The sequence below is a fragment of the Glycine max genome, chromosome 14 (genome assembly GCF_000004515.6).
Source record: "Glycine max cultivar Williams 82 chromosome 14, Glycine_max_v4.0, whole genome shotgun sequence".
Taxonomy (NCBI): Eukaryota; Viridiplantae; Streptophyta; class Magnoliopsida; order Fabales; family Fabaceae; genus Glycine; species Glycine max.
In genome coordinates, this window is record NC_038250.2 from 27,947,264 (window position 1) to 27,975,182 (window position 27,919).

General features: G+C 33.0%; 3 protein-coding genes across 4 annotated transcripts; 2 read left to right on the forward strand and 1 right to left on the reverse strand.

Moving 5' to 3' along the window:
- The first annotated feature begins 611 nt into the window (after positions 1 to 611).
- LOC100815446 (uncharacterized) lies at positions 612 to 5,737 on the forward strand. 2 transcript variants are annotated; one of them, XM_026125473.2, is made up of 6 exons: positions 612 to 1,012; positions 1,512 to 1,626; positions 1,725 to 1,936; positions 2,016 to 2,043; positions 4,251 to 4,359; positions 5,392 to 5,737. In XM_026125473.2, exons 1-6 carry the CDS (start codon positions 758 to 760, stop codon positions 5,471 to 5,473), a joined length of 801 nt encoding a protein of 266 aa, XP_025981258.1. In that variant the 5' UTR covers positions 612 to 757; the 3' UTR covers positions 5,474 to 5,737. The 2 variants fall into 2 exon arrangements, with proteins under 2 accessions (XP_025981258.1, XP_040865314.1); XM_041009380.1 differs by having other exon boundaries at positions 617 to 1,012; positions 1,725 to 2,043.
- A 39-nt stretch (positions 5,738 to 5,776) lies between these two features.
- Positions 5,777 to 6,791, forward strand: LOC106796008 (uncharacterized). Its single transcript, XM_014767136.3, has 2 exons — positions 5,777 to 5,911; positions 6,088 to 6,791. Exons 1-2 carry the CDS (start codon positions 5,855 to 5,857, stop codon positions 6,448 to 6,450), a joined length of 420 nt encoding a protein of 139 aa, XP_014622622.1. The 5' UTR covers positions 5,777 to 5,854; the 3' UTR covers positions 6,451 to 6,791.
- Positions 6,792 to 24,952: 18,161 nt separating this feature from the next.
- On the reverse strand, positions 24,953 to 26,854 carry LOC106795877 (glycerol-3-phosphate dehydrogenase [NAD(P)+]-like). Its single transcript, XM_014766797.1, has 6 exons — positions 26,711 to 26,854; positions 26,309 to 26,431; positions 25,730 to 25,944; positions 25,619 to 25,652; positions 25,275 to 25,287; positions 24,953 to 25,104 (listed from the first exon to the last, which is right to left on the reverse strand). Exons 1-6 carry the CDS (start codon positions 26,852 to 26,854, stop codon positions 24,953 to 24,955), a joined length of 681 nt encoding a protein of 226 aa, XP_014622283.1.
- Between the last annotated feature and the right edge of the window lie 1,065 nt (positions 26,855 to 27,919).

A 27,919-nucleotide genomic window follows, 5' to 3' on the forward strand; every position in this document is an offset into this window, starting at 1 on the left:
TTTTGTATTTGTGAATGAATTGAAAAGAGTAGGACTAGGATAAAACTGTTATATATATATATATATATATATATATATATATATATATATATATATATATATATATATATATATATATATATATATATATATATATATATATATATATATATATATATATATATATATATATATATATATATATATATTTCAATATCATTAAACATTATAAATTTTATAAATATTATATTATAATAAAAATATATCAATTATTTAAGAAATATTATGATATATGTTTTAAAGCCTTAATTATTCTTTATGAAAAAAACCTTAATTATTTGTGCACATACATTTTATTATTTTGTTATTTAATTTAATAATTATTTTTTAAAAGTATTGCTAAAATGTTTGAAAAAGTAATATATCTAATTTATGTGTTATAAAAATGGAAAATATTAATATTTTATGTGATTAATATTTGTTTTAATACATATGTTTTAATTGAAAAATACTGTGTCTTTAAAAATCCAAACGTTCAAGTTTATACTTAAAAAATTAATTTATTTTAATATTCAAAGTTGAAACAAAATTATTTTTCTTCATCAAAACGACGAAGCCGTCTTTGTCTGCAGAATATTCTTTCTATTTCTATTTATCCTATCTCACCATATCACGAAAACGACGACAACCCGTTCCTTGAGAAAACCGAAACCCTAATCACGACTCCGAGAACCCTAAATTCGCCCAATCCAAAGTCCCAAACCTCTAAAATCAAACCATGAAAAGCGTAGAGGTGGCGAAGACGGTGCTCGAGGTCGCCGACGTGGCTTGGACCGCCGTTGAACACACCCACCATCTCCGCCACCGCAGTCATCCCGTCCCCGCTGCCCCCGCAGCCGATGTCTGCCCATCCGACCAAGATTTGGAGTCTCTGCGATCCGAAAATCGACGTCTCAGGAACTTACTCGACCAGAATCTGAAATTGCTGCAAAACCTCTCTGAGGCGACTTGCTTCGATAATTGCCCTCCCGATGTATATTCCTTTTATCAGATAATGTATTTTTCTTTTTAAAAAAAAATTGGGCATTTCAATTTCATCATAGAAAGCTTTTATAACGTTTTAAATTTTAAATTTGGGTACTAATTATTCATTCCTGAATAATTGAAAAAAAAAAAAACTTAAAATTCATGGAACTTCACCTAAACATCCTAAGTTACCACTTTGGGTGCACTTTACCTAAACATCAACCCATAAATTCGTGGGATTAGTGTATACTCATGGGAATCTTGGTAAATAAAGAAAAAAAAACTTTTTTTTTTTGACAAAAAGGTTATTTTCTGAATTGGGTGGTATTAGTTTGTTAGTAATTGGGTACAAGTGAAGCTACATTGGATATTGTTCAATCATCTTGTGTGATATTGTTTCACCTGCATTTATTCCAAGGGTTATTAGTTTGGCTTCATTATGTTTTGGGCGTTGTCATGATGTTTTCCCCTTTCACTGATTATATTTTGGGGATATTTTGTTGTAGTTGAATGACCGGTTAGTTGCTACCATGAGGTCTGATGAGTACTTGACTCGGCTCAAGTACCTTCAACAAGAAACTGCTAGTGGAGGAAATCAATTTCCTTTCAAGGAGGCCACTGGTATTTACTTAAATTTCTTTGCCGTTGAAGGTGTCTTTTATGCATTGAAAATACTCAGATATTGACATATTTTCTGGTTTTTGGTCGGCATTTGACAGAGCTTGATTACCGATCAGCTGACATTTTGGTCAACATCAACTCTCAGGAACCCAGTTGGTGGGTTTGGGTTACGGATGAGAAGGAACCTATTAATGTTGAGGAATTGAGTGGAATTGATGATGAGAATTACTTGGTCATCAGTGAGGAACATGTGGTTGATGGTGTTGCCAACTTTATGGCCAGATGCATTTTGTCAAACCCGAAAGCTCTGGTGTGTGTCTTAATGGAATATGCATTGTTATTTATTTCTTTTGCTGCATCTGACATTATATTCCTTGTTATAATTGCAGAAATTTTCTCCAGAGGAACTGCAGAAAGGTGAGCTTTCTGTCGGATTTTTGTATCTTGAATGGTTTATCCTTTATATTTCCCTCGCCTAAATTGTAAGAAATGATCTAGAATTGTAGCTTATAATCTGCACTTGCTAAAATGGATTCAGTAAGAATTTCTCCAATCCATTTATATTTCATGCTCGGTGAGGAAACTGCTAGACATGAGGCCCAGCCTCAATAGAATGTTGATTGTCGAGGGTAGGAATTGGGGGGGTGGAGGGTGGGGGGTTATACCCAATGGAATAAAATTTAAAAATCAGGAACCTAGGGATTAGTTAGGTGGTTAAAAAAGTAGTGTGGATGTTAGCAGGTAAAGAAGTTTAAAATTTAAATACGCAAAAAAGTACCTAATTGGTCATATTGGATAAATAGTTTGTTAACATAGATTTCTCATTTGTAAGGGTGTTACCCTAGTAAGAGGAGTTCTTGTTCCCTCACTCTCAATAATAAAAATAATCTTTCCTCCTCAGCTATTTTCCCTAAACTCTAGTCCAGTGATTATATGGGTCCCTTTCGATTTAGTCTGACCTGCCAGATCTCCCGTTGACTAGATTGGAATTATGACTCAAAGTTCTTTAGTGTTTGAACTAAAATCTGGCCTAAACAACAGATTATTTCAATAGAATGTTGATTATTTCAAGTATGGATCACAATTGTCCGAGATCAAGAAAAATGTGGAAGGAATTGATGGCATTAAGTAACTCTGGTCAATGGATGCTAACAAATTATTGAAATAATCTGTTGTTTAGGCCAGATTTTAGTACAAACTTCAACAAAGACAGGGTTTCTTCCTAACAAGGAGTTTCCTCCTTTGAAAGACCAAAATTAGTTATCTAACACCTGAGTTGCCTTCAAGTCATAACATACAACTGCCTAATCTGAATTTAATGTGAAAATAATTGATTAATAACTTCCTACCAAGGGGATGAACAAAATTTAACTTATTACCATAGAATTGAATTGGACCGGAAGAAGCCTTTAAAAGGATGAATAATGGTAATGTTGTTGGTCCAGATGGTATTCCTATTGAAGTTTGGAAATGTGTTGGAGAACAAGGTATTATTTGGCTCATTAAGCTATTCAATGGGATTTTGAGATCTAAGAAAATGTTAGATGAGTGGAGAAGCACTCTTTGGTTCCTATATTTGAGAACAAATGAAATATTCATAATTGTGCTAATTATAGAGGTATATAACTTATGAGTCACACTATAAAATTATGAGACAAAGTGGTCGGGCATAAATTAAGAAAAGAGACTAGGACTGCAAAGAAATCATTTATCTTTTATGAGGCTTGATTGATAGGTACCGAAGCTAAGAAATAGACTTACATATAGTTTTTATTTACTTGGAAGTTTATGATTGAGTGTCAAGAGAAGTGTTGTGGAAGACTTTGGAGAAGAAAGGTGTTTGTGTGGCTTATATACAAGCTATACAAGACATTATGATGGGGTAACTATTAATGTAAGAACTCCAAGAGGACTTTCCTTTTGGGATAGGATTACATCAAGGCTCAACCTTAAGTCCTTGTTGTTTAATTTAGTCTTCGTTGCAAGGTTGTCAAACTCGAGAGTTTACATAGATTCGTGGGAATCCCATAAACTCTACTTGCAAACTCGACTTGTAAACTCTTACTTCATATAAAAGAATATATATTAAAATACCATAGAAATAACGGAATACTTCTCCATTATTCAATTGTTTCTATCCCAACTATTCACCCAAAACTCTAATTTAGCATGCATATGGCTTCCCAGAAGAAACTATTGTTCATAGAAACCATAAACTGTCTTTTAGTGGTGATTATTGCTCAGCATGAATGATTCAAGGGTATGAAGTCCCTTTTAGACATACTGGATTTTTTTCTCGTATAGTCTTTGAATTTAATGATTTCTTCCTTTTCCTTTTTCTTTTTCTAGATCTAATGTTTATATCAAAATTTCTGATGCTTGTAAGATTTGTAAACTTTCTCATGTAACAACCTGAATGTAGAATTTATTCATATAAAGAATAAAATAAAAACATGTTAAGTGTAGAGACCAAATTTGTAATTCAACCTTATTTTATTCATTTTCCTATCAACCATTGATAAAATTTGCATTGATATTTTGAATGAAGTATCCAACTACACACCTTTTGCCATTGTGATTAAGTAACTAAATGCTTGTATCTATTTCAAATTATCTGATGGCAGCGCTATCAAAAGCATTGCGTGGTACAAGCAAACTGGAAAAGATTATGGATATTTGGGAAGCTGGAAAGTTGTTTTATTGTCTGTCTACCTGGGGACTTGCTTTGGCAGGGTAACTCTCTATCTCAACTGTTATTATGCTCTCAAGAAAGTACTTATATACCTCATCTTTTCCTGGCCACGAGAAAGACAAAATGACATATACATGACATGATGAAATTGATTATAGTTTCTAAAAGAAACAATTTCAATGCTTCCTTTTGTCGTGATACTTTAAATGCAAGTCTTTCAAATAGTTGAGTTATACACACTTAAGACAGGTTTTTACTGGTGGTATGAATCTACTTAAGAGTTATATGATGGACATGTAGAATTTCAGCAATGGCCTCCTGTAAAACATGTATGCGTGTGTGTACGCGTGTGCATGGTTAGGAATTGCGTATGCAACATATACTACAACAAAAGCCTATTGTTTCATAGCCGCTCTCAACCGTAGGTTAAGGAGGACAGTTGTGTTAGGCCAGCCCTTAGTAACCAATGTACAACTTATTGATATACTTAACATGGATGACTTGCAAGTTGCAACATATATACTTAGAGAGAAATTATTAAAGTTCATAAAGTACAGTATAGTATATTATTTTAAAGAAAATTATAAAAGTTTATAAGGATTGATCCTCATTAAATACAGTGAAGATGGAAAGTTGGAAACTATATAACATATGTAAGGAACTTGCGTGCATGTATCAAATTATCAATGATTTAAAATATTTGAATTATTTTCTTTGCAAATTTAATGAAGTTGTGATCATGTTGGCATCTTATGAAGTTCTCTGCTATACTCACGTTTGCAACTTAAATTTCTAAGTTGAAAGTCTTTATTTTGGATGTAGAGTAAGAAGGGTTTCTCTTACTTCAACTCAAGTAAATAAACATTGAATTAGAAAGACATGCAGCATCCCCATGAACTTGTTTAGCGACGGCTACCCTAGTTTTATTCAAGTTAAACCTGAACTTTGTATTGGTCGATGATTTCTATCCTGAAGTTCCATTACAATCAAGTGCTAGCACGTGTTAATGGCAATGCTTTCCCCTACTAAATTTATTATTATTTTTTTTTATTTTTTTATTGATTTGATAACAGGCTTTACCAAAGTCGTGCAATTTTAAGAGTTGCTGCAAAGGGTGTTCATTCAGGAAGTAAACTTGCTCTCAAGGCTCTCTAAAGATTGCTGTTCCATGAACATGGCAAAGTGCAAATGTATGATGAATGCTAGTGCAAGGAGTTTACAGTTCCTTGTCTGACTGTAAACCTATTTGTTAATTGCTTCCTACAAGATCTAGCTGATGTAAATAATTTGTCAATAAAATTATTCGTTGTCTTACCTAGCTGTGTGGCCTACAGTGTAAATTGTACTGATGATGCAGCTACAGTGTAAATTGTACTGAATATTTCATTGTTGAATGATACAATGCTTGTGTTTTTCTTACTCCCCTTGAAGACTTTTATCGTGTGGATGTTAATTTACTAGACTCTTTCTTGTAAAAAGCAGGAGTAATTATTCTTTTTTCTTTTTTTACAGCAGGAGTAGTTATCCTTTCAAAACATGAAATCTCCTCTGCAATTGAACTTAGAGTATGTTTGGATGGAGAAATTTAATAAGGTAATTCAATTTTTTAAAGGATTTTAATTACTTTTCAATTAAATAAGATGTTTGGATAAAAATTTGAAAAGAAATTGAAATTTGAGTATTTTAATTAGGGATTTTCATTAACTTAAATATTAGCATTTTAAATTTTTTCATTTTATGAAAGAATTTGAAATTCTTTTGTGCTTTAGGATACCTCCATGACAGCTTCTCCCGAAAACAGGAGATCTCCATGTAGAAATCACGCATGTGACGGAGAGCCACCACTAGGCGCGGCAGGCGACGACGCCACTTGGCCTAGGCGGCACGGTGGTGGAGTCGGACGAGGACTTGCACGATGTCAGAGGCGCGCAGGCAGAGCGCCTCCTGGAGCGGGTTCCAGCCAGCGCATTGTGGAGGGAGATATCGATAGGGTTTTCTCTCTTCATCGCTCTGTGTCGCTCCGTTTCAATGGCTCAGCAAGACGCTCAAAACGGCGGGTCGAAGAATGCCGCTGCTGCTGCTACGGTGTCGTTTGTCGCTGTGAAGCCGCAGCTCCTCGTCGAAGCTCCTAAGGCCAACGTCGCCATTCTGTTCTTCAAGGTCGTGTTTGGCACTGAGGAAGTTGGTCGTACGCTCAACCCTAAGCGCAAAGCCAAGCACGAGCTCCCTCTCATACTCTCCGCATAACTCAAAATCGTTGGCTCCACCATTCTCGTCACTGACCTCGTTGATGACACTTCTTCACCGTTAGTTTTCTCTCATATTCACGTTCATATTTTCTAGATCTTGAATATTAACACTACTCCTATTTTGTTTCTACTATTTTTTAAGATTTTACTGATTCTCTCTGCTATTCGGTTGTTTAGGTTTTTTGTTTTGTTTATTTTTTATATTAATTAGTTTATGCTATTTCATGTAATCTTTTCTGTATATTTTGTTTTATATGCACCCGATATGTGATTAATAGAAAATACAAATGATTTTTCTTCTGAGAATCGTGATTTCCTTTTTGTCTTTATTACTCTTCCATAGTTCTTGCTCTTACTTTTCTTGAATTTAATAAGGAGAAACTCTTTTTAACCTTTTGGATGTGGTACTTATTGTTCTCACGGGAAGAAATGAATGAAGAAGGAAAGGATCTGACTCAGGTTCTCTTTTTGTTATTTAAGAACAGTTCACCTAAATAAATATAAAATTTTAAAAGAGAATGCATTTGATTATTTTATCAAAATAAGAAATTTTAAAAATGAAGAAATTCAATTTCCTTATTCAAACACAAAATTTTGAAAATGAAGAAATTTAATTTCTTTATCCAAACACAAAATTTTAAAAATGAAGAAATCTAATTTTTTATCCAAACACAAAATTTTAGAAATGAAGGAATTTAAATTGAAGCATTTGAAATTCTCAGAATTTAAAATTCTTTAGAATTTTAAATTTCCTCATCCAAACACACTGTTAGTTTTTATTCACGAGTAATATTTGGCATCAAAGTTTATTTTATTTGATAGAATTTGTATTCTTTTACAAGGTAACAATGCATCTTTGACAAAAATAAGTTGAAAAGCTAGTTGAAAGCAGAAAGTTAATTAGTAGCTAAGCTTGTAACGAGTAGCTAAATGTGGGTAAGCTAGTTTATTGAATGAATGATAAGTGTTTGATAAAATTATTTATTGAAATAGTTGAAAAATATAAAATAATAAAAAAGGACATGTTTATATAATATTTTATATATTTTAATTTTATTTTATTAATAAAAATATATTTTGTAGTATGTATAATTTTAGTTTCTAAACACTTGTAATTTTATATATATATATATATAGATGAATTATTTTAATTATATTTTTCAGGGTAAAGTATGTTTGAGGTCTCCATAAAATTTGTAAAATATTAATTTTATTTTCATAAAATTTTTCGAATTAATTTGATTTTTTTTTAAAATAAAACATTTTTGTTAGTCCTTAATGATAATTCTATTCAATGGTAAACAAACATGACTAGGCATCTGTAATGGGAGTTTTTCAGCTCAAAAATCCCTTCACCATATTTACAACTATACATGCAAGATCTCTAGCATGAAAATTGTATTACTCCTCAAGAACTCACAAGAATTGCCCCCATTCCAAAAAAAAGGTATTTTGTAACATCTCTCACTAATTGATTGATAAAATATATTTAAGTGTTAATTGTGAAACTCACAAAGTGGCTCAAGAATTTAAAATTGATTCTACGGCTAAAGATGTTCTAATAGATTTACACCTCTAATTTAATTTCAAATGAATTAAATTTGTTAGCCACGTAAGAAAGAGAATCATTTAATGAAATTAATATTTTTTAAATTTTATTAGGATCCAAACATATTTGACTCTGTTTTTTTACTTTTAATTATTTTATTTTTTACATAATGTATTTTTCACTATTCTTCTTATATTATATTCTAAAATATTTTTAATCAATTTTAAAAGGTTAAATCTTAGTTTCATAAATTCACGATTTTGATTCAGATGGATTTTTATTGAAACATTTGGTTCTTTTAATTTCACACATTCACAATTTTGATCTTTTTGTCAATTAGTTTTGGTTGACCGTTACACTTTAACGTTGACTGTTGCTCTTTTCAATCTTGTTCCCAGTCTCACCTTTTTACAGGAGACGCAAACCAATCTTCAATGGGCACAAACAAACCAAAAATACGAATGAATAAGTGAAACACAACCCCAAATTTAATCTCATCAGAAAAATGCAAATCAGATCCCAACTTTCAATGGGCACAAAAAAAACACCACAAACCACCTCGGCGCTGCGTTTAGGGAACGTGGCTTTGTTGTTTTCAAATTGGCGAAGAACTGGAGAGAGGAAAAGTGATTGAGGTTCTCTCTGCACTATGCTTTGTCGCGTTAGGCGAAGATTCGAAACCAACACGCAACACCAAGTCTGGGAAACACAACACTAGACCTACGAAACGCAACATCAGATCTAGGAAACGCTCCTTTGATTGTGCATCGTGGATCTCAACAGAGTAACGAACCCAGGGACGGCGATGCACGTCATGGGCTTCCTCAGTGGCGGCACGATGACATCGTAAATGCAGTGGATCAAGGAGTGGAGTTTGAAATGGGGGGGTGTTGAGGAGGTGCAGGTTATGGTGTGGGCGAGTTGGAGGTGGTGGGTGGTTTGAGGGAAAGATGTGAATTTGGTGATGCATGTGGGGAAGAAGGATGCTTGCACTCTGAATTAGTCTCGAAGGAAGCAATGCAGATGTGTCTCGGAGGAGCAGTGTCAACATAAGTGGTCAACGTTGAGCATGTAACGGTCAATGAAAGCTAATTTACCAAGGTATCAAAATAAACAAATTATAAAATTAAGAAAATCAAAATAATTAATTTATAAAATTATGAGACTAAAATTATAATTTAATCAATTTAAAATAAGATAAGGGTAACATATTTTAAGTAACTATCACATTTTTCTCCTAAAATAAGTAAAAATCATATTTTTTAAGGTCGTAAACTTCACATTTTCAATAAGCTAGTTAATAAGATAAATGAGTTATTTTGTTCCTATAGTTTCACGATTATCGTAAATTTCACATTTTAGTTTGAAAGTTTTATTTTAGTTCTTATAATTTATATTTTAATTCTCTTTTAATCTCTATAATTTAAAAATGATCTTTTTAATCCTTGTAATTTATATTTTAATTCTAGTCCCTATAATTTAAAAGTGATATTTTTAATCTCTATCATTTGTATTTTAATTACCTTTTAGTTCTTACTAAAAAAAACATATACAAAAATAATTAGCTATAAATTAGTTATAAATTATCAATTATTTTTTTATTATAAATTACCTTATGATAAATTAGTTATGAGTTACATGCTAATATTTTTGTAGTTAATTGTAATTGATAAAATAGAATTAAAATGAACTAAAAAAATCACTTTCAAATTATAGGAACCGCAAAAAAAATTAAACTATAAACTATATGAACTAACTCACTTTAAAACTATAAGGACTAAAAGGTACAAATGATAAAACTATATGGATCAAATGAATAATTAAACCTAGTTAATGTAATGGTTAAAAAAGAATAAAATATATATTAAAATCCATTCTTATGATTGCTAAAGAAGAAAAAATACAATAAAACTTATATATAAAAAATTAAAAAAAAATTAAATAAATATTTAAGAATAAAAAGAAATACATATAAAAAATTAAAAGCTAAAAGTTAGCTTATTAAAAAAATGTTAGTTGAAGTAGCATCTTAAAAATGCTAAAGCTATTAAAAATAATTATTTACAAAATAATCAAAGTTGTTTAACTAATAAAAAATTAAAAATTAATTAAAATATCTTTTCAAACATAGTCTACTGCATCATATTCTTTTAACATTTTTTTATTAATTTACTTTTCAAATGTGAATATTTTCTTTAGATGTTGTGTTCGCCGTTTTATAAGATTTTTTGAAATTATCTATTGTATTAATTATGGTCAAGGTCAAGGACATAGTCTACTATACAAATTTACAACGTCTGTAATGCTTGGGTTGATATTAATAAATTTTATTTTAAACAGTTAACATATTTTTTTAAGGAATTAACGGAAAAACTTTAATGGAATAATTAAAATATAAGAAATGGTTTAAATTAACATGCTCAACTGCTCATTATTAATATTGAATAAAAGACAATAATTATTGATAATATTTTATATAGTCATTCATCACAACTTATCATATATAATAATTTTTTAATAGTTATATCAATGATAATTTATAAATTAATTATAAGTGTAAAATTATTTTATATTATTATGACCATTAAATTCATTGAATAATTGAAATATTACATTGAAAGTGAAATTTTAGACAAAAATAGTTAACAAAAAGGCTTAATTATTAATTTGGTTTCCAAATTATATTAAATAATTCAATTTTATTTAAAAAAATTTAAAAGATTCAATTGGATCTCTAATTTTTTTTTTAAAAAATACATCAATTATGTTTTTCTGTCAAATTGGTACTAACACCGTTAAGTAGAGATTTTTGTCAATTTTCATTTACAAATAATGAAGATTTTTGGCCGCTATGTTTATTATTATTTTAAAAATAAAAAATCAAAGTTCTCCACCACCATTACCCTTGGTGGAGGTTGGAAGTGATGAAGGCATTAGAGGGTGACTCGATAGTGGGGAGGATGAGCGAGGCAAAATAGATGGCACGACAACTCGACTGGTGGTGTTGCGGTCACCTGCGCATGCAGGTGAGGGAGAGAGAGCGACGTGTGATGAAAGGATGTCGTGGACGAAACAGAACGAAGTGGGAGTAGAAGTAACTCTTAGCATAGATCATCTTGTAACTAGAGTTATCTTAGTGGGTTGGTTAATCACTATGTAACCAAAGTTAGTTTAGTTAGTTGTGAGTTAGTTATTCTTGCAACTAACTATATATGCAATTGTAACAACCAACTTTGTAAGCTAATTTTTCATTTTGTTATTCATTGCTTCTGATATTTCTTTTTCTTTTCTCTTACTTCTGTTGCAAGCTTTCTCGGTTAGCTTTGAATTCATCCATGGCAGGCACGAGTTCTATAATGGTATCAGAGCTCTTCCATTGAAGAGGCTCTACCATGCAACTCTCTGTTCTTGTATCTTTTCAAGTTTCCTTTTGATTCCCTCATCATGACCAACGATTTGCTTCCACAAGATCAATCCCTGAATGTTCACAATCCATACTATCTTCATCCAGGAGAAAATCTTGCGATTGCACTGGTTTCTCCAGTTCTTGATTCGACGAATTACAATTTGTGGAGTCGTTCGATGCTTATTGCATTAAGTGCAAAAAAAAAAACTGATTTTGTTGATGGATCAATCCAAAGATATGCCTCAAATCATCCTCTTCAAGCAGCTTGGAGGAGATGTAACAATATGGTGATTTCTTGGCTTGTTCACTCGGTCTCGCCTTCGATCAGACAAAGCATCTTTTGGATGGATAATGCACGAGATATATGGAAGGATTTGAAGTTGCAGGATTCACAAGAAGATTTGTTAAGAATTTCAGAATTACAGCAAGACATGGCCTCTATAAGACTAGGTGATCAAACCATAACTGATTACTTTACAAGATTGCGCGTGATTTGGGATAGGCCTGATCCAGTGTGTTCATATGAGTCAAAGTGTGTGTTTGATGCTCTTACCAGTGTCATGGAAAGAAAGCAACAAGATCATGTTATGTAGTTTCTTAGAGGCTTAAATGATCAATTTATTACCGTTAGATCCAATTTATTGATGATGGATTCATTACCTAGCATAGCTAAGGTTTTCTCATATGCTGCTCACCAAGAAAGACAAATTAACAACAATGAAATGATAGGAAGCACAAGTCTGATCAATGCAACAAGTACCAATTCATTGAATTTAGGATACTCATGTACATATTTTCGGAAAGACAATCATATTGTTGATAGGTGCTATAGGAAGAATGGTTTTCCTCATAACTATGCTTCTAGAGGAGGAAGAGGTAATCAAAGCAGTTATAGCAAAGGGAATTCAGGAGGAAAAGGAAACAAACTCTGCATACATTGTGATTTCACTAACCTTACTATCGATGAGTGTTACAAGAAGCATGGTTATCCACTTGGCCACAAGTTTCAAAAATCTCAAAGTTCAAACATCAACAATGTCAATGATGTGAAAAAAGAAGGTGACAACTCAACTACAGATCAAAACCAAGAGACACACAATGAGGAAGTGAAGTTAACTCCTCAGCAGTACAAAGCTTTGATGACACTGCTTCAACAACAAGGCTCAACCCACAAAACCTCACAAGTGAATCAAATTGGTACATTCAACAATAAAGGTAGTGTATTGTCCATTACTTGTAGTGTAAGCAAGACTAGTCAAGATGAATGGATCCTTGACTCAAGTGCCACAGATCATGTCACAGCCTTTCCTCCTTTATTCTCTTTATGCAAGAAAATAAATCCTATAATGGTTAGGATTCTCACTGGTCACACAGTCACTGCAACTTATGCATGCAGAATTCAGTTTTCTCAGTTTCTATACCTAGAAGATATTCTATACATACCTAATTTTCAATTCAATTTGATCTCAGTATCCAAGTTGATTTCTTCCTTGCCTTGCAAATTGACTTTCATGAATGATAAATGTTTTATCCAGGATATGAAGAACCTGTAGAGGATTGGTACAATTGAGTTTGCGGAGGGACTTTTGGATGCAATCCTACCCCCCAAGGGCATTGGATAGAAGATTCCAAGAAGATTGGGCCAGAGCTATTGAAGAAGGCCTTAGGATTCTCATAAACTTTAGGGTAGATTTTTGAGCCCATGGGCCAACGTTGGGTCCACTTATCTATGTAAATATTAGAATAGGTTTTCCTTCTTTTGGGCCTTGTATTTTGGTCATTCTAGTAGTATAAGGTTTTAGCCTTGTATTTCAAGACATTTTGAGTAGTCTTTGTAGTAGGGACTTTTTTGTATTTACATGTATTTTAGCATGGGGGTGAGCTTAGTTATTAGAGGGGTGTGTGTAGCTAAGGTCTAGCTTCTTAAGGAAGCTTTCATTTAGTTAGTGACCTAGGCTATAAATAGAAACATGTGTAACACTTGTCATAACTTTGATGAATGAGAGTCTTGTGAGACACATTTCAAAATTCCACTTCTTTTCCTCCTTTTTATCCTTCAATTTCGTGCCCCCCCCCCCCCCCCTCTCATTCTTTTCCTCCATTTAAGCTTCTTATCCAAGGCACTCTCTTGGTGGTGAAGCTTCTCATCCCATGGCTTATTCCCTAATGGATGACACCTCCTCTCACCTCTTCTCCTTTACTTTCCACTGTATATCCATGGTTGAAAATAACCATTGAATGACCTCATTGAAGCTCAAAGATACAACCTCCATAGAAGCTTCTCAAGCAAGCTTCCATCAAGTGGTATCAGAGCACAAGAGCTTCAAGTAGGTGTTCTTTAAACCTCCATTAATTTTTAGCTTTACCTTCTCCTCCATTGTTGTTTCTTCATTTTTCTCCATGTATCTCCTCACATGTGTTGTGCTAAATGTTGTTAACATTTTTTTAAGAATTTTTACCAATTAAAATTGCTATAGAAGCTAGATTTGATTTTCTATGGTTCAAATTTCTTGTTCTTGTTCTTGAACCATGAATTGTGTTGAGTTTAGGTTCCTTTGAGTTTTGTTTTGCTATTTTTTGTGGCTGAAACCTAAACCATAAAATTCTAACAAAAACATTAAAGTAAAGAAAACCTCAAAAATCTAGAATGACTTGTTCAACTATTGTAGTTTTGTCATAGAAGTCATGTCTAGTCATGAAACTTGTCACATAAGATTCCTTGTGTTGTGCTGAATTTTATTTTTCTTGTTTCTTTGTCTAACTCAATTGTTCATGAATGTATGAAATTCTTTTAACCTATTAGTTGATTTGAGCCAAATATTGCATGTTAATTAGTCCTTAACATGTTCATTCAAAATTCTTGGAAAGTCTTTGATTGTGAACCTTTTCCTGAACTTTTAGGTTTTCTTATGATTGTGTCTATTGTGAATTTGAGTTTTGGTGATTGAATTCTTGGCTGAAATTCTGATCCAAAGTGAATATTGAACTCCTAAAAATGTGCTAAACGAGCCTAGTGAGTTCAACATACATAAGAAGGTTGAAAGTAAGCCTAAGGCAATCAATATACCATGCTTAAAAATTCAAAATCTAAAATCGTTGGTGCTGGCAGCTTGAACATACAAACTTGTAAAAATTACAGGGAATTGGTCACTGCAAATTTTGAACTGAACTTTTTACTGAATTTTCTAGGCATTCGGAAAAAAAAATTTAAAAATAACCAAGTGATTTGGATGAAAAGAAAAAATAATAAAAATCCCACAAGTTGGCAGGAAAATGAGTGTCCAAGAAAAAAAAAAGTGAAAGGGAAATGTGTTTGTTGTTTTGACTCAAAATTTGTTCTATAATTGGTGTCTATTCTAGACTAGTATTAGTTCTGAAATTTCAATTGAAAAGTAGTGTGAAAAAAGTGCCAAAACTAGAGGTTTATTGGGTCTTTTTTTTAGTTTTTTTTATTCTACTCTAGAGCCATTCTAGGCTTCTCTTTGAGTCATAGCTTGCTTTTATGTGCTTTTCATTGCTTTAATTGTTGAATAATCCTTGAAAATTTGTCTTGTTAAAACTCTATTAGTTTAGCTTTCATTTTATTTTTTGGTCTTTGGTTATTGCTTGTCTCTTTGTTTCCTTGTTTGTGAGTTGCCATATAAGGAATTGGAAAGGAGGATTGGTGTCATCCCTTGAAGAATTTGAGTCAAGAAGCAAGGGGTCAACCACCTTAAGAGCTATTGGGCTAAAAAGCACTCCAAATTGAGTGAAACACCAAAGAGAGAACAACCACCAAAATTGAGGACTTTTTTTGTAACTTTGTAATTGGCAATTTACTTACCTTCATTGCTTTCAAATTTTGTAACAAAAAGGTCTTTCATTGGAAGTGTGTTGGGAGCCTCTAATAGGTTACCAAACTTCCATTTATGTGTAATAATTTTAGGCAATTTTTCCTTAGGATAGTGAGTGTTTTGTTGGAGACCTTAAATATGGTCATCCAAACACTCTTAGGATCCGCCTAGTTTACATTTCTTGCACTTTAATTTCTTGCTTACTTTCATAGCTTATTTTCTTTACTAGTCACGCCTAGTTTATCTTGTTATTACATAATAATTTCTTCTTGCTTATCACGCTTATCTTGAGTTCTTTTGGAATCTTAGCTTTTACATTTTGCAAACCCTTAACAAGAAAGAACCACAACTTAGGAATCAACATGAGTTATCATTCATCTAGTGTTAATGGTGAGGGTACTAGTCATAAGGATCCTCTATCTAGAATCTTAGATGACTTGAGTTCCCTAAAGTTATGGAAATAAAAACTAGAAAGAAAAGAAAAAGGAAAAGAAAGGGTAGAAATAAATCAAGATGAGAGGGAACAAATAAGGGAAGAAGAAAGAAGGAAAATACTAAAAGAGTTAAGAAAAGATAAACATGCCTCCTATAGTAGTCATGACTCTTGTAAGAGCCTAAGTGAAGAACTTCGTGACTATTATGAAGGAAGACATAAGTCACATCTTAGACCTCACTCCCATAGGAGAGAAAAGGAAAGAGAGCCTCAAGAGGCTAACATTAACCTCACATACTTCCATGGGAAAGACAATGTACAGACTTACTTAGATTGGAAAATAAGGGTAGAGCAACAACTTAAAAGGAAGTCTACTTCAAAATCTTATGGCTCTCACTCATATCCAAAGAAAGACCAAGGTCAAGGCATCTTAGGGACAACACCTTCTAAGCCCAAAGATGATAAGGGGAAGACAATAGAAAAGCAACCCCCTAAGGCTAGTATGCAAGAGAAGACTAGCTCTATAAAGTGATTAAAATGTCTTGGAAGAGGACACATTACTTCTCAATGCCCCACCAAGAAAACCATGATTATGAGGAGTCAAGACATTTATATTAGCCAAGATGAGGCTACTACTTCACCTTCCTCTAGTGAAAGTGAAGAAGCAAAAGGGAAAGAATCTAGTGAAGAAATCTACCCCCAAGAAGAAGGACAACCTTTAATGGTTAAGGAGAAGTGCAAGGATGTAGGTGTCTCCTCCAAGAGGTTAGCTAAGAAGGAAAGTCATTTTGCAATAAAGATAAATATTAAAGAAACTTCCCCTCTTAGACAACCTCCACATCTTCTCTTTTGTAAGAAGAAACTTGTTAGCACTGTCATACCTCTTGGGCTTAAGGTTATTCCTCAAGTAAAGGAATTGTTGGATGAGGGATTGGTTCGTAAGAGCTTAAATCCTTATGCTCTGTTGGTGCCCAAAATAGGTATTATTAGGCACCAAATCCCTAAAATAGGTGGTATGATGAATGTGTTGAGTGGTATAACCCTCTTTTGTAAAATCACTCATGCACCCAACATCTTCATGATTCGTGTACATAAGGACTCTTTAGGTAGGTTTGTTCTTATTTTTTATTTCAATACACACCTAGGTGCTCATATGGGACACCTTAGGTTTGTCGTACTTTTTTGTAGGAATAATCAACATGAAAATACTAAAAAAGGTATGTTTTATTGCATTACTTTCTTTAATTTTTTAAATAGTGATCAAGGGGTTCCCACAGACCCTAAGAGAATAAAGGTCATTCCTGAGTGTCCCATTCCACCAAGTATAAGGGAAATTTTGGGCTTCTATGACTTAACAAACTTTTACAAAAGGTTTTTTCCGTATTTTTCTATACTTGTAGCACCACTCATTGAGTTGGTGAAGAACCATGTTTTCTCATGGGAAGATGCCCAGGAAAGGGGATTTCAGACCTCACCCTACTCTAACATACCCAACACCACTAATATATATATTTTTATTCTTTTTACAAGTGTTGAAAAAAGAAGTCCAGATGTATGTAATCGATAGGGTTATGGAATTTGAATTTTAAATCTTGTAATCGATTACCAAATGTATTTAATCGATTACCAGTAATGACACTTCAGAAAATACTTTGAAAAGTCATGACCCTTCAAAATATAACTGTGTAATCAATTACCAGAAACCTGTCATCGATTACTAGTGAGAAAACTTCAGAAAAACTTTTTGAAAAGACACATCTCTTCAAACTATTTTGTAAAGGCACTATGGGCCTATATATGGTGTGTATGACTTCGAAAAGAACAAGAGAGAGAATTTCAAAGAGAACTTAATTGTCAGATCCTCTCTAAACAAATCTTGGCCAAACACTTGTAAATCTATTGAGAACTAATCTAGGAACTTCAATTTGTATCATCTACTCTAAATGAGAGAAATCTTTCTATTCATATCTTAAACTAAATTGCAATCAAGAGATTGTTTGTCTCTTGGATTGTGAGAATATTGAACACAAGGGTGAGGGATCCCAAGGTGTGTTCAAAGTCTGTAAAGGATTTACAGAGATAGTGGAAAATCTCAAGTGGGTTGCTTGAGAACTGGACGTAGGCACGGGAAGTGGCCGAACCAGGATAAAAAGAGTTTGCAATTCTCTCTTCCCTTATCTTGTTTATTTTATTGCAACTAATTTTGTCTTGCACGTTTAAAAAAACATTGATTAATTTAGTTGCTGCTTCTTCTTCTGCATTCTGAGTCTATCATATATCATTTAAAAGGGGTTAAAATTTGTTAACGGGAAAGTTTTAAAATTTAATTCACCCCCCTCTTATGTTATTGAGGCCGCTTGTCCAACAAGTGTTATCAGAGTAGGATTCTTGTCTAAAGTTTAAAAACTTCAAGAATAATTATGGCATCATCTAACTTTCCATTTCATGAGGGAAATTCTATTAATAGGCCTCGTATTTTCAACGGTGAGGGTTATCACTATTGGAAAACCCGTATGCGGATCTTTATAGAAGCCATTGATTTAAATATATGGGAAGCCATTGGAATTGGTCCCTTTATTCCTACAATGGTAGTGGGAAATGCAACTATAAAAAAACCTAGAGAATAATGGGATGAAGATGAAAGAAGAAGGGTTCAATATTATTTAAAAGCCAAAAATATAATTACTTATGCATTAGGCATGGATGAGTTTCAAATTGTAAAAATACAAAAGAAATGTGGGATACATTACAAGTTACACATGAATGTACAACTGATGTTAAAAGATCTAGAATAAACACTCTCACACATGAATATGAACTGTTTAGAATGAATCAAAATGAGACCATACAAGATATGCAAAAGAGATTTACACATATAGTTAATCATCTTGCATCATTAGGAAAAATATTTCCTACAAAAGATCTCATTAACAAAGTGTTGAGATGTTTAAGTAGGCAATGACAACCAAAAGTAACAGCAATTGCATAATCAAAAGATCTCACCAACATGTCTCTTGCCACTCTCTTTGGGAAACTTCAAGAACCTGAAATGGAACTTATGAGACTCTATCAACATGAAGAGAATGACAAAAAGAAGAAAGGAATTGCACTCAAAGCCTCATATTCTTCTATTCATAAGGAAAATGACAAAGAAGACTTAAATGAAAAGAACTTATGAGAAGATGATTATTTCAGTCTCTTTGTAAAGAGATTCAATAAATTCTTGAGGAACAAAGGAAATCAAAGGAGATTGAGCTTCAATACCAAGAAGAAAGGAGAAGATTCTTCCTTAGTTCCAAAATGCTATGAATGCGATCAACCTGGACACCTGAGATTTGATTATCCTGTCTTCAAAAGAAGAATGGAAAAATCCGACAAGAAAACTTTCAAAGATAAGAAAGAAAAGAAAGCATATATCACTTGGGAAGATAATGACATGGATTCATCAAGTGATTCAAAAAATTAAATTGTAAATCTAAGCCTCATGGCCAAAGACTATGAAAGCGAAGAAGAGGTAACATCTTCTAACTATGATTTATTTATTTCTTTTGATGAACTCCAAGATGCATTCAATGATTTGCATAAAGAATCTATCAAACTTGCGAGATTAGTTTCATATTCTAAGAAAACCATTTCAAGTTTAGAAAATGAAATTTTTAAATTAAATGTAGAGTTAGAAAATCTTAAATCTGAAGTTAAAACATTAAGATCGGTAGATAAAAATCAATCTTCTACAAAATACTTAATACAAGAAAACAATAAAGTATCTCATTCATGTGAATGTTCTGATAAATTTAAAGAAGAAATTGTAGATTTAAAAATTGCTCTTGCCAAATTTACTCTTGGTAAAAATAATTTAGATATTATATTAGGCAAACAAAGATGTGTTTTTGATAAAGCTAGATTAGGATATAATCCTGAAAATCAACAAAAGATGTATAAAAATTTCTTTGCCTCCACTCAAAAGACTAGTTCTCCCTTCTTAACATGCTTTTACTATGGTAAGAAAGGTCATAGTGCATCAACATGTTATATTAGAAAGAATGGTAGTAGCATTGGAAAAATGGTATGGGTTCCAAAAGGATCCTTAGTCGAAACTAACATTCAAGGATCCAAGAAAATTTGGGTACCAAAATCAAAATATGATTATATGAATGCAGGACTCCTTGAAGCAAAGTTGGTACATTGATAGCGGTTACTCCAAACACATGACAGGAGATGCATTAAAGTTTATTCATATTTCTCCTAAAAATAGTGGACATGTGACCTATGGAGACAAAAACAAAGGTAAAATTCTTAGAGTTGGAAAAATAAGTATGAATCCTTCTACCTCCATAGAAAATGTTTTACTTGTTGATGGTCTTAAGCATAGTTTATTGAATGTTCGTCAATTATGTGATAAAGGCTTTTTGGTATCTTTTGATTCTCATAATTACTTTTGATGAGACTAACTCTTTTAGGCCAAGAAATGATATTGCTATATTAATTCATTATAAATTGCTGAATGTTTTTCTTCTCTCTGCTCATGATTTTTTTTTGTTGACAAAGGGGGAGAGATAGATAAAAGAAAAGATAGTAAGGGAAATTATCTATTTTTTGAGGCAATTTTTTATATATGAAATCTATGAAATCTTCAACTATTTCATATAAGCAATCATTGCAAAATCAAGGGGGAGTGAACAACACAAATAGATATTCTTTTTACTCCTAACCTATAGATGGTTGTCATCATCAAAAAGGGGGAGAATATGAATTATGCAGGTTTTGATGATGCCAAAAAGAATTTTCTTGATAATAATTATCATCATCAAAAAGGGGGAGAATGTGAATGCATGAATACATGTTTTTGATTATGCCAAAGTATATTCAAACAAGATTGCTTCAAGAAACATTCAAGGTTAAGCAAACAGAGATTGCTTCAAGATTAATTCAATGTCAAGCAAACAAGATCAAGAAAAAGATAAGGCCTTAGTTTATTTGTTAAAAGAATCTCACTGGTTGATCAGTTTTTTCCTCAAACAATTATTTTCAACAACTCAAGGCACTGGTAATCGATTACCAAGTATTGTAATTGATTACCAGAGACAAGATTGCAAATGGGCTTTTCAAAAGGGTTTTGGAATTTGAATTTTAAATCTTGAAATCGATTACCAAATGTCTGTAATCGATTACCAGTAACGACACTTCAGAAAATACTTTGAAAAGTTACAACCCTTCAAAATATAACTGTGTAATCGATTACCAGAAACCTGTAATCGATTACCAGTGGAAAAACTTCAGAAAAGCTTTTTGAAAAGACACATCTCTTTAAACCATTTTGAAAAGGCACAATGGGCTTATATATATGTGTGTCTGACTTCAAAAAGAACAAGACAGAGAATTTCAAAGAGAATTTAATTGTCAAATCCTCTTTAAACAACTCTTGACCAAACACTTGCAAATCTATTGAGAATTAATCGAGGAACTTCAATTTGTATCATCTACTCTAAAGAAGAGAAATATTTCTATTCATCTTTTAAACTAAATTGTAATCAAGAGACTATTTGTCTCTGGGATTGTGAGAATATTGAACACAAGGGTGACAGATCCCAAGGTGTGTTCAAAGTCTGTAAAGGATTTACAGAGATAGTGGAAAATCTCAAGTGGGTTGCTTGAGGATTGGACGTAGGCACGGGAAGTGGCCGAACCAAGATAAAATGAGTTTGCAATTCTCTCTTCCTTTATCTTGTTTATTTTATTGCAACTAATTTTATCTTGCATGTTTTAAAAAAAATGATTAATTTAGTTGTTGCTTCTTCTTCTACATTCTGAGCGTATCATATATCATTTAAAAGGGGGTTAAAATTTGTTAACGGGAAAGTTTTAAAACTTAATTCACCTCTCCTCCCCCTCTTGAGTTATTGAGGCTGCTTGTCCAACATATGGGGTCCTTGCAATGTAACTTCTTTAAATGGTTACAAGTATTTCCTTACTACCGTAGATGATCATTCAAGGTTTGTTTGGGTTTTCCTCATGCATTCGAAAGTTGAAACACAATCTCATTTAAAGAGTTTTGTTACTAATGTTGAAAGACAATTTGAGTCAAAAGTAAAAGTGATTAGATCAGATAATGGATCAAAGTTCATTATGAAACATTTTGATGATGACACTGGCATTGTACACCAAAATTTTTGTATTGAAACTCCTGAACAAAATGGGATTATTGAAAGGAAACACCAACATTTACTCAATGTGACTTGATCCTTGTTATTTCAATCAAATCTCCCAACTGTTTTCTAGTCTTATGCTTTGATTCATTCTGCTATCCTTATTAATTGCATGCCTTCTCCTTTTCTTGGCAATCAAACTCCTTATGAAAAATTACATGGAACCATCTATGATATTGAGTCTTTAAGAGTGTTTGGCTGTTTATGCTTTTATAGCACTTTGGTAGCCAACAGAAAGAAACTTGATCGAAGATCTGTTACTTCTTTCTTCTTGGGCTTCAAGCCAAATACAAAAGGATTTATCACCTTTGATCTCAAAACCAAAGCCATTTCTGTCTTTAGGAATCTGATTTTTCCTTTTCAGAATCACCAACTGATCATACCATGCCTGTAGCCAATGATAATAATCTGATTCCTCAACTTCGGAGCAGCCTAATCATATAACTAGAAGATCTACAAGATAGATACATAGACCAAGCAAATATAAGGACTTCGATATCTAATACCCACCCTCAACTGTTGCCAGTCAGTCTACAGGTACTAATCTTTATCCTGTTAGTTTTGTTCTTTCTTATCGAATATTGTCTACCTCTTATCACAATGTCATTCTATCTATTACACAAAGTGTTGAACCTCAATCCTATAGTGAAGCATCTAATGATCCTCATTGGATTGAGGCCATGAATGCAGAAATTTAGGCATTAGAACTTAACAATACTTGGGTTCTTACTGATTTTCCTCAACACAAGAATGTTATTGGTTGTAAATGGGTGTATAAGATCAAGCATAGATCTGATGGTTCAATAGAAAGGTATAAAGCAAGGATAGTAGCCAAGGGCTACACTCAGGTGGAAGGACAAGATTATCTAGACATCTTTTATCCATTGGCCAAGTTAACCACAGTGAGACTTTTGTTACACTACTAGAAAAATCCCATTTTACATTGGTGGAAAACGTATTTCAAAGACGGTGGACGCCTGTCTTTGAAACGAGTGTCGTTGTAGAGGGCGGATTTCTACGACGGTCGTAAAAGGACCGTCTTAGAAACACGTGATTTTCAACATCGGTGGTGTTGTAGACACGACTTCTTTTATGACGTGTTCTACGATGGTCCTTTTATGACCGATGTAGAAAGTTATGATTTCTACATCGCTGCCTGCATAGAAACGACTTTGTTTATCACATGTTCTACATCGGTCCTTTTATGACCGATGTAGAAAGCTTTATTTTCTAGACATATTCATACATCGGTGCCTATTTATATATAAATTAACCAACATAATGACTTTGTCTCATCATTCAATTTTAAACCCAAAGGTGAAATGAAAAAGATAATGATATATCAATCAATGAAATGGAAAAGATTACTAACTTTTGGATGGATAATATCCCGGGCCGGCCTTTTCATGCAAAGACAACCCACTTTAACTCCATAAATTATAACTATTCCAACTGAGGGGTGCTTGAAGCACAAGACCTTTTCCATAATTTCAACCCTTCTCTTTCTAGGCAGGAAAATGCTTCAAAAATTTTCATAATTAATTGAACATCAATATATATATATGAGTGGCTAGCTACAATGCATGTGGATGAAAGACTAAGGGCTTCTTTTGTCACAATGATGTTAGACAGAAAGATGGAATTCTCATATACAGTAGTATATTAATTTCTTATTCTCTCTTTCAAAGCTAATTGTTTTCCCGCTCTAGTCGATTTAAATGCACTATAGAGAGTGGGGTAGACAATGGCATATGCATAATATATTAGGAGAAGATTATTTTTAAGTTTATCCTTAAAGTGTGTATTTTACAGTCCATGTACTCTTAAATTTTAGCATGTTTGTAGATCAATTTTTTCATAACGTGTCCATGTCATAATGTTCTTTAAATTATACTATTAAATTAAAGATACACATATTTATACTTGTTCACGTATTTTTTATATTTTATGTTGATTGGTTGCAGATCTTTTTTTTGAGCTATATAAGACGAAATTATAGACAGCCTACTGCATTATCTTTTAAATTAAAAATTATGATGATTAAATGTTCTAGAACAAACTACGCAAAAACTGTGTGCTTTTTTTCTTTTGTCCTAGTAGTTGTTTAAAAAGAAATTAGAGAAGGAAAAAAAGATTTATTCAAATCAAACCCAAAGTCATGTATTAGGTAAAATTAAGTGAGATTTAAGACTTTGAGAGTGGAGGCAAGGCAATTTACCTCTAGCACCAAAATATGATAGATAGGTGAATTAAAGCACATAGATTAATTGGACGTACCTGCATCAATGTTAATTAACATAGGCAGCTGGCAACAGCTAGGGGGGAAAACAGCAGCCAATGGATAATATGCAGATGACTATTATGCAAACTGACAATGAGTGATAAAAATTATCTATCTTCAACGAGAAGCAGATGAACTTAAGCTAGATTCCTTCTGAAATCTCTCTTCAAAACGTACAATGAGAAGCAACATTAGCCTGTCGAAATTTACTCATAGCCACAGCATTGGCTTAGGTAAGAAATCTAACTCTTGTGAGATAATCCCCATCTTGTCAGGCTTATCCTAAACTCACCAGAACTACTGAAGATTAAAATTTACCTGCCATAGAAGAAGTGTCACCACAAACCACTATAGGCCTTTACTGAGAGGGTGTCTACTATTATGTATTAAAGTAAAATAAACATATACAACATCATCAAAACCAAGACCTCCAACCATTGAAATAGCTATAAAGCATCAGAACTCTATTCTTCATATTGTGTTAGTCATTATATGAATATTCTATGCATTTTGCAAATTAGATGTTGCATACAACATAGCACCTACAATTAGTCAGATTGTTGATAGTAGACAGCCATTCAAGAGGAAACTGATTTAGTCCTCAATGGAATGATTACTCAGAATAGAAAAAAGGAAGGGGACAGTGTCTAGCATTGCAAAGAATTCTAACAATTGATTTAACAGTGTCTAGCATTGCAAGGAAGCCACCATATCTCTGAACAACCTTGTGAGACAAGAGCAGCCATTGAGTTGTTACCAAGATTCATACCTTCTACTATCCCAGCTGCTATTGCAAGCACGTTCTTGAGTGCACCTGCTATTTCAACTCCTGTTATTAGAAAATGGAACCAAAAGACAAAATTGACTAACTTTCATCATAGATATATTTAATGGAACCTAGTACAGAAAGTAACAATAACTATTCATAATTGAGTTTTTAAAAAAGAACAAGATTGCACAAGATTACAGAGGAATCAAAGTTTTTAAACAAGTACAAACCTGAATATTTTTGCTGAAAATTTTAACAGTTGTTGCTCACAAATTATACAAAGGAATCAAAGTTTCTAAACAAGTACAAACCTGAATATTTTTGCTGAAAATTTTAACAGTTGTTGCTCACAAATTATACAAAGAAATCGAAGTTTCTAAACAAGTACAAACCTGAACAAGATTGCACAAGATTGCTGAATAAAAATTATGCAAAGTGAAATTTATTTACTATTTCCACATGTGACTCAATGGAGATAGTAACAGCAGCCAATGGATAATATGCAGTGACCAAAATGCAGATGACTATTATGCAAACTGAAGAAATTAATTTACTAGTCCACATGGCACTTTACAGAGACAGTAACAACAGCCAGTGGATAATATGCACTGCATTTTAGGAAAAGATAAATATTACCATAAAAGTAAATAAGATGTCAATGTAGATTCTTACTAAAGTTGTGTACCTTTGATTGGTGGAAGAAGTATTTGAAGTCATCACCTCTTTTTTCTTGAAGTTCAGCTCCATTAGAATTATAAGGGTCAAGGTCATTATTATCTTCAACATCCTCATTGAATGAACTGTTTCAAGTCTACGAGCTGCTTGTTTTCTCAGCTGCCTTGAGGTTTTAGCACCTTTATCCTCCTCACCAGCAATACACCAATATCCTTTATAAGCAGCCTCCAACAAAAACAATTAAAAGGGGAACTCTCAAAAACAGTTCTATAAACTCTTAGCTACCAACAGAGAAAAATTCAACTTATTGTAGTTCAAACTTCAGAGACCGGATATAACAAATGCACAAATAAAATTCAACTTATTGTAGTTTTGACTACCTATTTTTTCAGCTTACAAATGGACAAATAAAATTCACCAAATTATAAACACTTATCAAATGGAAAATATTTTCAAAACATAATGATGAAACATAAAGAGCACCCACCCATGCAGGTTCAATAATAACAATATTCAAATTTTAAACATTAAAAAAAATCAATTTATGATAATAAGTTAGGGGGAGAAGTCACCACATACAATCAGTAACCTTCATTAAATTAGGCGGTTCCACTTCCAACCAAACATAAAATGTGGCATAAAGGACTACTATACCAATTACAGCCATACCAACAACAATGATAGCAGATAAACCACCTGCCCGAGTAGCTATCTGCACAAATTCCTTCCGGTTAATACATAAATAGTGAACTGTTCATTGTTGTCTTAAACTGAAATAACCTGTTTTCAGACCTAAAAGTTATGCAATAAGGTAGATGTAACTACTTAGAAATGTTAAAATCTTTCAAATGTTTAAAACCCTGTCAATATACAGTAATGAAAATATCTAACATTAGAACTTTTATGTTATTGGAGAACCAGATACAAAATATGAGTAAAATTTTAGGAGAAACAAAAAAAAATGTAACAAATTGTTTGCTTCATTACTCACTTGAATTGAAACATCGAATACATGCTTCCCAAGGCTGCTATATGATTGGTCATTAGAGAATGCTATCTCAGCAAAATGAAGTTTCACTTTATAATTGTCGTTCAGCATACAAAGACCATAGTAATTAAGATACAGAGGGGCCATGCGGGCTGTTTTGAAGTAATCAGGGCCACTAATATTCAAGTAAAACTAATTTGTTGCTACATAATCAGCTTTTTTCATTTCCTAGAAATACTCCAGTGCTGCTATAAGCCTATTTGTCACCTTCCTAGGCTAGAAGATTCTTGTTGAGGAGTTGTATCTACAGAAATATGGAAGAAGGCAAACATGATATATATATATATATATATATATATATATATATATATATATATATAATGAAGAAGTGAGTTACGAATGAGGTGGGGTTTGGGAATGAAAAACGAACTAGTGAGTTGTATCTCCAAAACTCTCATCCACACCTCTGAAACCCTAACTCTCCACAGAATCCATCACACATTCCTCTGCACCATTGGAGAAAAAAAACCCTAAATTCAATACGTCAAAGCTTCACCACCACACAAAAGAACCACAACACACAGTACAAACGTGCACAGAGAAAACCAATCAAACAAAATCCAACACACACACACGCGCAAAAAACACCACCACCACCAATCCCTGAAAAAGCAAAAAGCAAAAACATTCCAAATTGTAAAAAAAATAAACAATTCAAATTAAAACGAGTTTCATAAATGAGATTAAGTACGCATAATAAGGATAAAGGAACAAGGTTGTGTTTGGTTCCTTTACCTCTTTGAGGAGTGAAATTCGAAAAAAGAGTAACGGTGCCCTGGGCCAGTCGAAATTCCACAGAACGCGTCGAGTGTGAACCACGCACCACAATGCGAATTTAGAATCGACGAGGAAGCTCTCTCTGTTGTGTTATGCGTATAGTTTTTTCAGTGTGGAGAGGCACAGAAACAGAATACAGAGAAGTAAGGAGAGAAGAGAAAAAAGTGAAAGAAGGAAAGGGATTGAGCAAACCGAGGCAAGAACGGCCGGTTGAGCAATGGTGAGTGAGAGGTTCAGCAATGGTGAGTCAGACGAAAGGCCATATCGAGGTTCACTGAGGGAGCAGCTGAGGTGCGCGCGGTAGCCCTAATATATTTTTGGAAATTTAGAGCAAAAAGTGAACAACGGTCCTTTAAGCGAAAACGTCGTTGTCTA

Excerpts from the sequence above, each read along its gene's own strand:
- LOC100815446 (XM_041009380.1), top strand. The coding sequence starts at position 758 with ATGAAAAGCGTAGAGGTGGCGAAGACGGTGCTCGAGGTCGCCGACGTG. Across the intron at positions 1,627-1,724 it reads TCCTTTCAAGGAGGCCACTG|AGCTTGATTACCGATCAGCT; the intron begins GTATTTACTTAA and ends GGCATTTGACAG. Across the intron at positions 2,044-4,250 it reads TCCAGAGGAACTGCAGAAAG|CGCTATCAAAAGCATTGCGT; the intron begins GTGAGCTTTCTG and ends ATCTGATGGCAG.
- LOC106796008 (XM_014767136.3), top strand. The coding sequence starts at position 5,855 with ATGAAATCTCCTCTGCAATTGAACTTAGAGTATGTTTGGATGGAGAAA. Across the intron at positions 5,912-6,087 it reads GGATGGAGAAATTTAATAAG|GATACCTCCATGACAGCTTC; the intron begins GTAATTCAATTT and ends TTTGTGCTTTAG.
- LOC106795877 (XM_014766797.1), bottom strand. The coding sequence starts at position 26,854 with ATGGCCCCTCTGTATCTTAATTACTATGGTCTTTGTATGCTGAACGAC. Across the intron at positions 26,432-26,710 it reads TATTCGATGTTTCAATTCAA|ATAGCTACTCGGGCAGGTGG; the intron begins GTGAGTAATGAA and ends GAATTTGTGCAG. Across the intron at positions 25,653-25,729 it reads ACTTCTTCCACCAATCAAAG|TGCATATTATCCACTGGCTG; the intron begins GTACACAACTTT and ends CCTAAAATGCAG.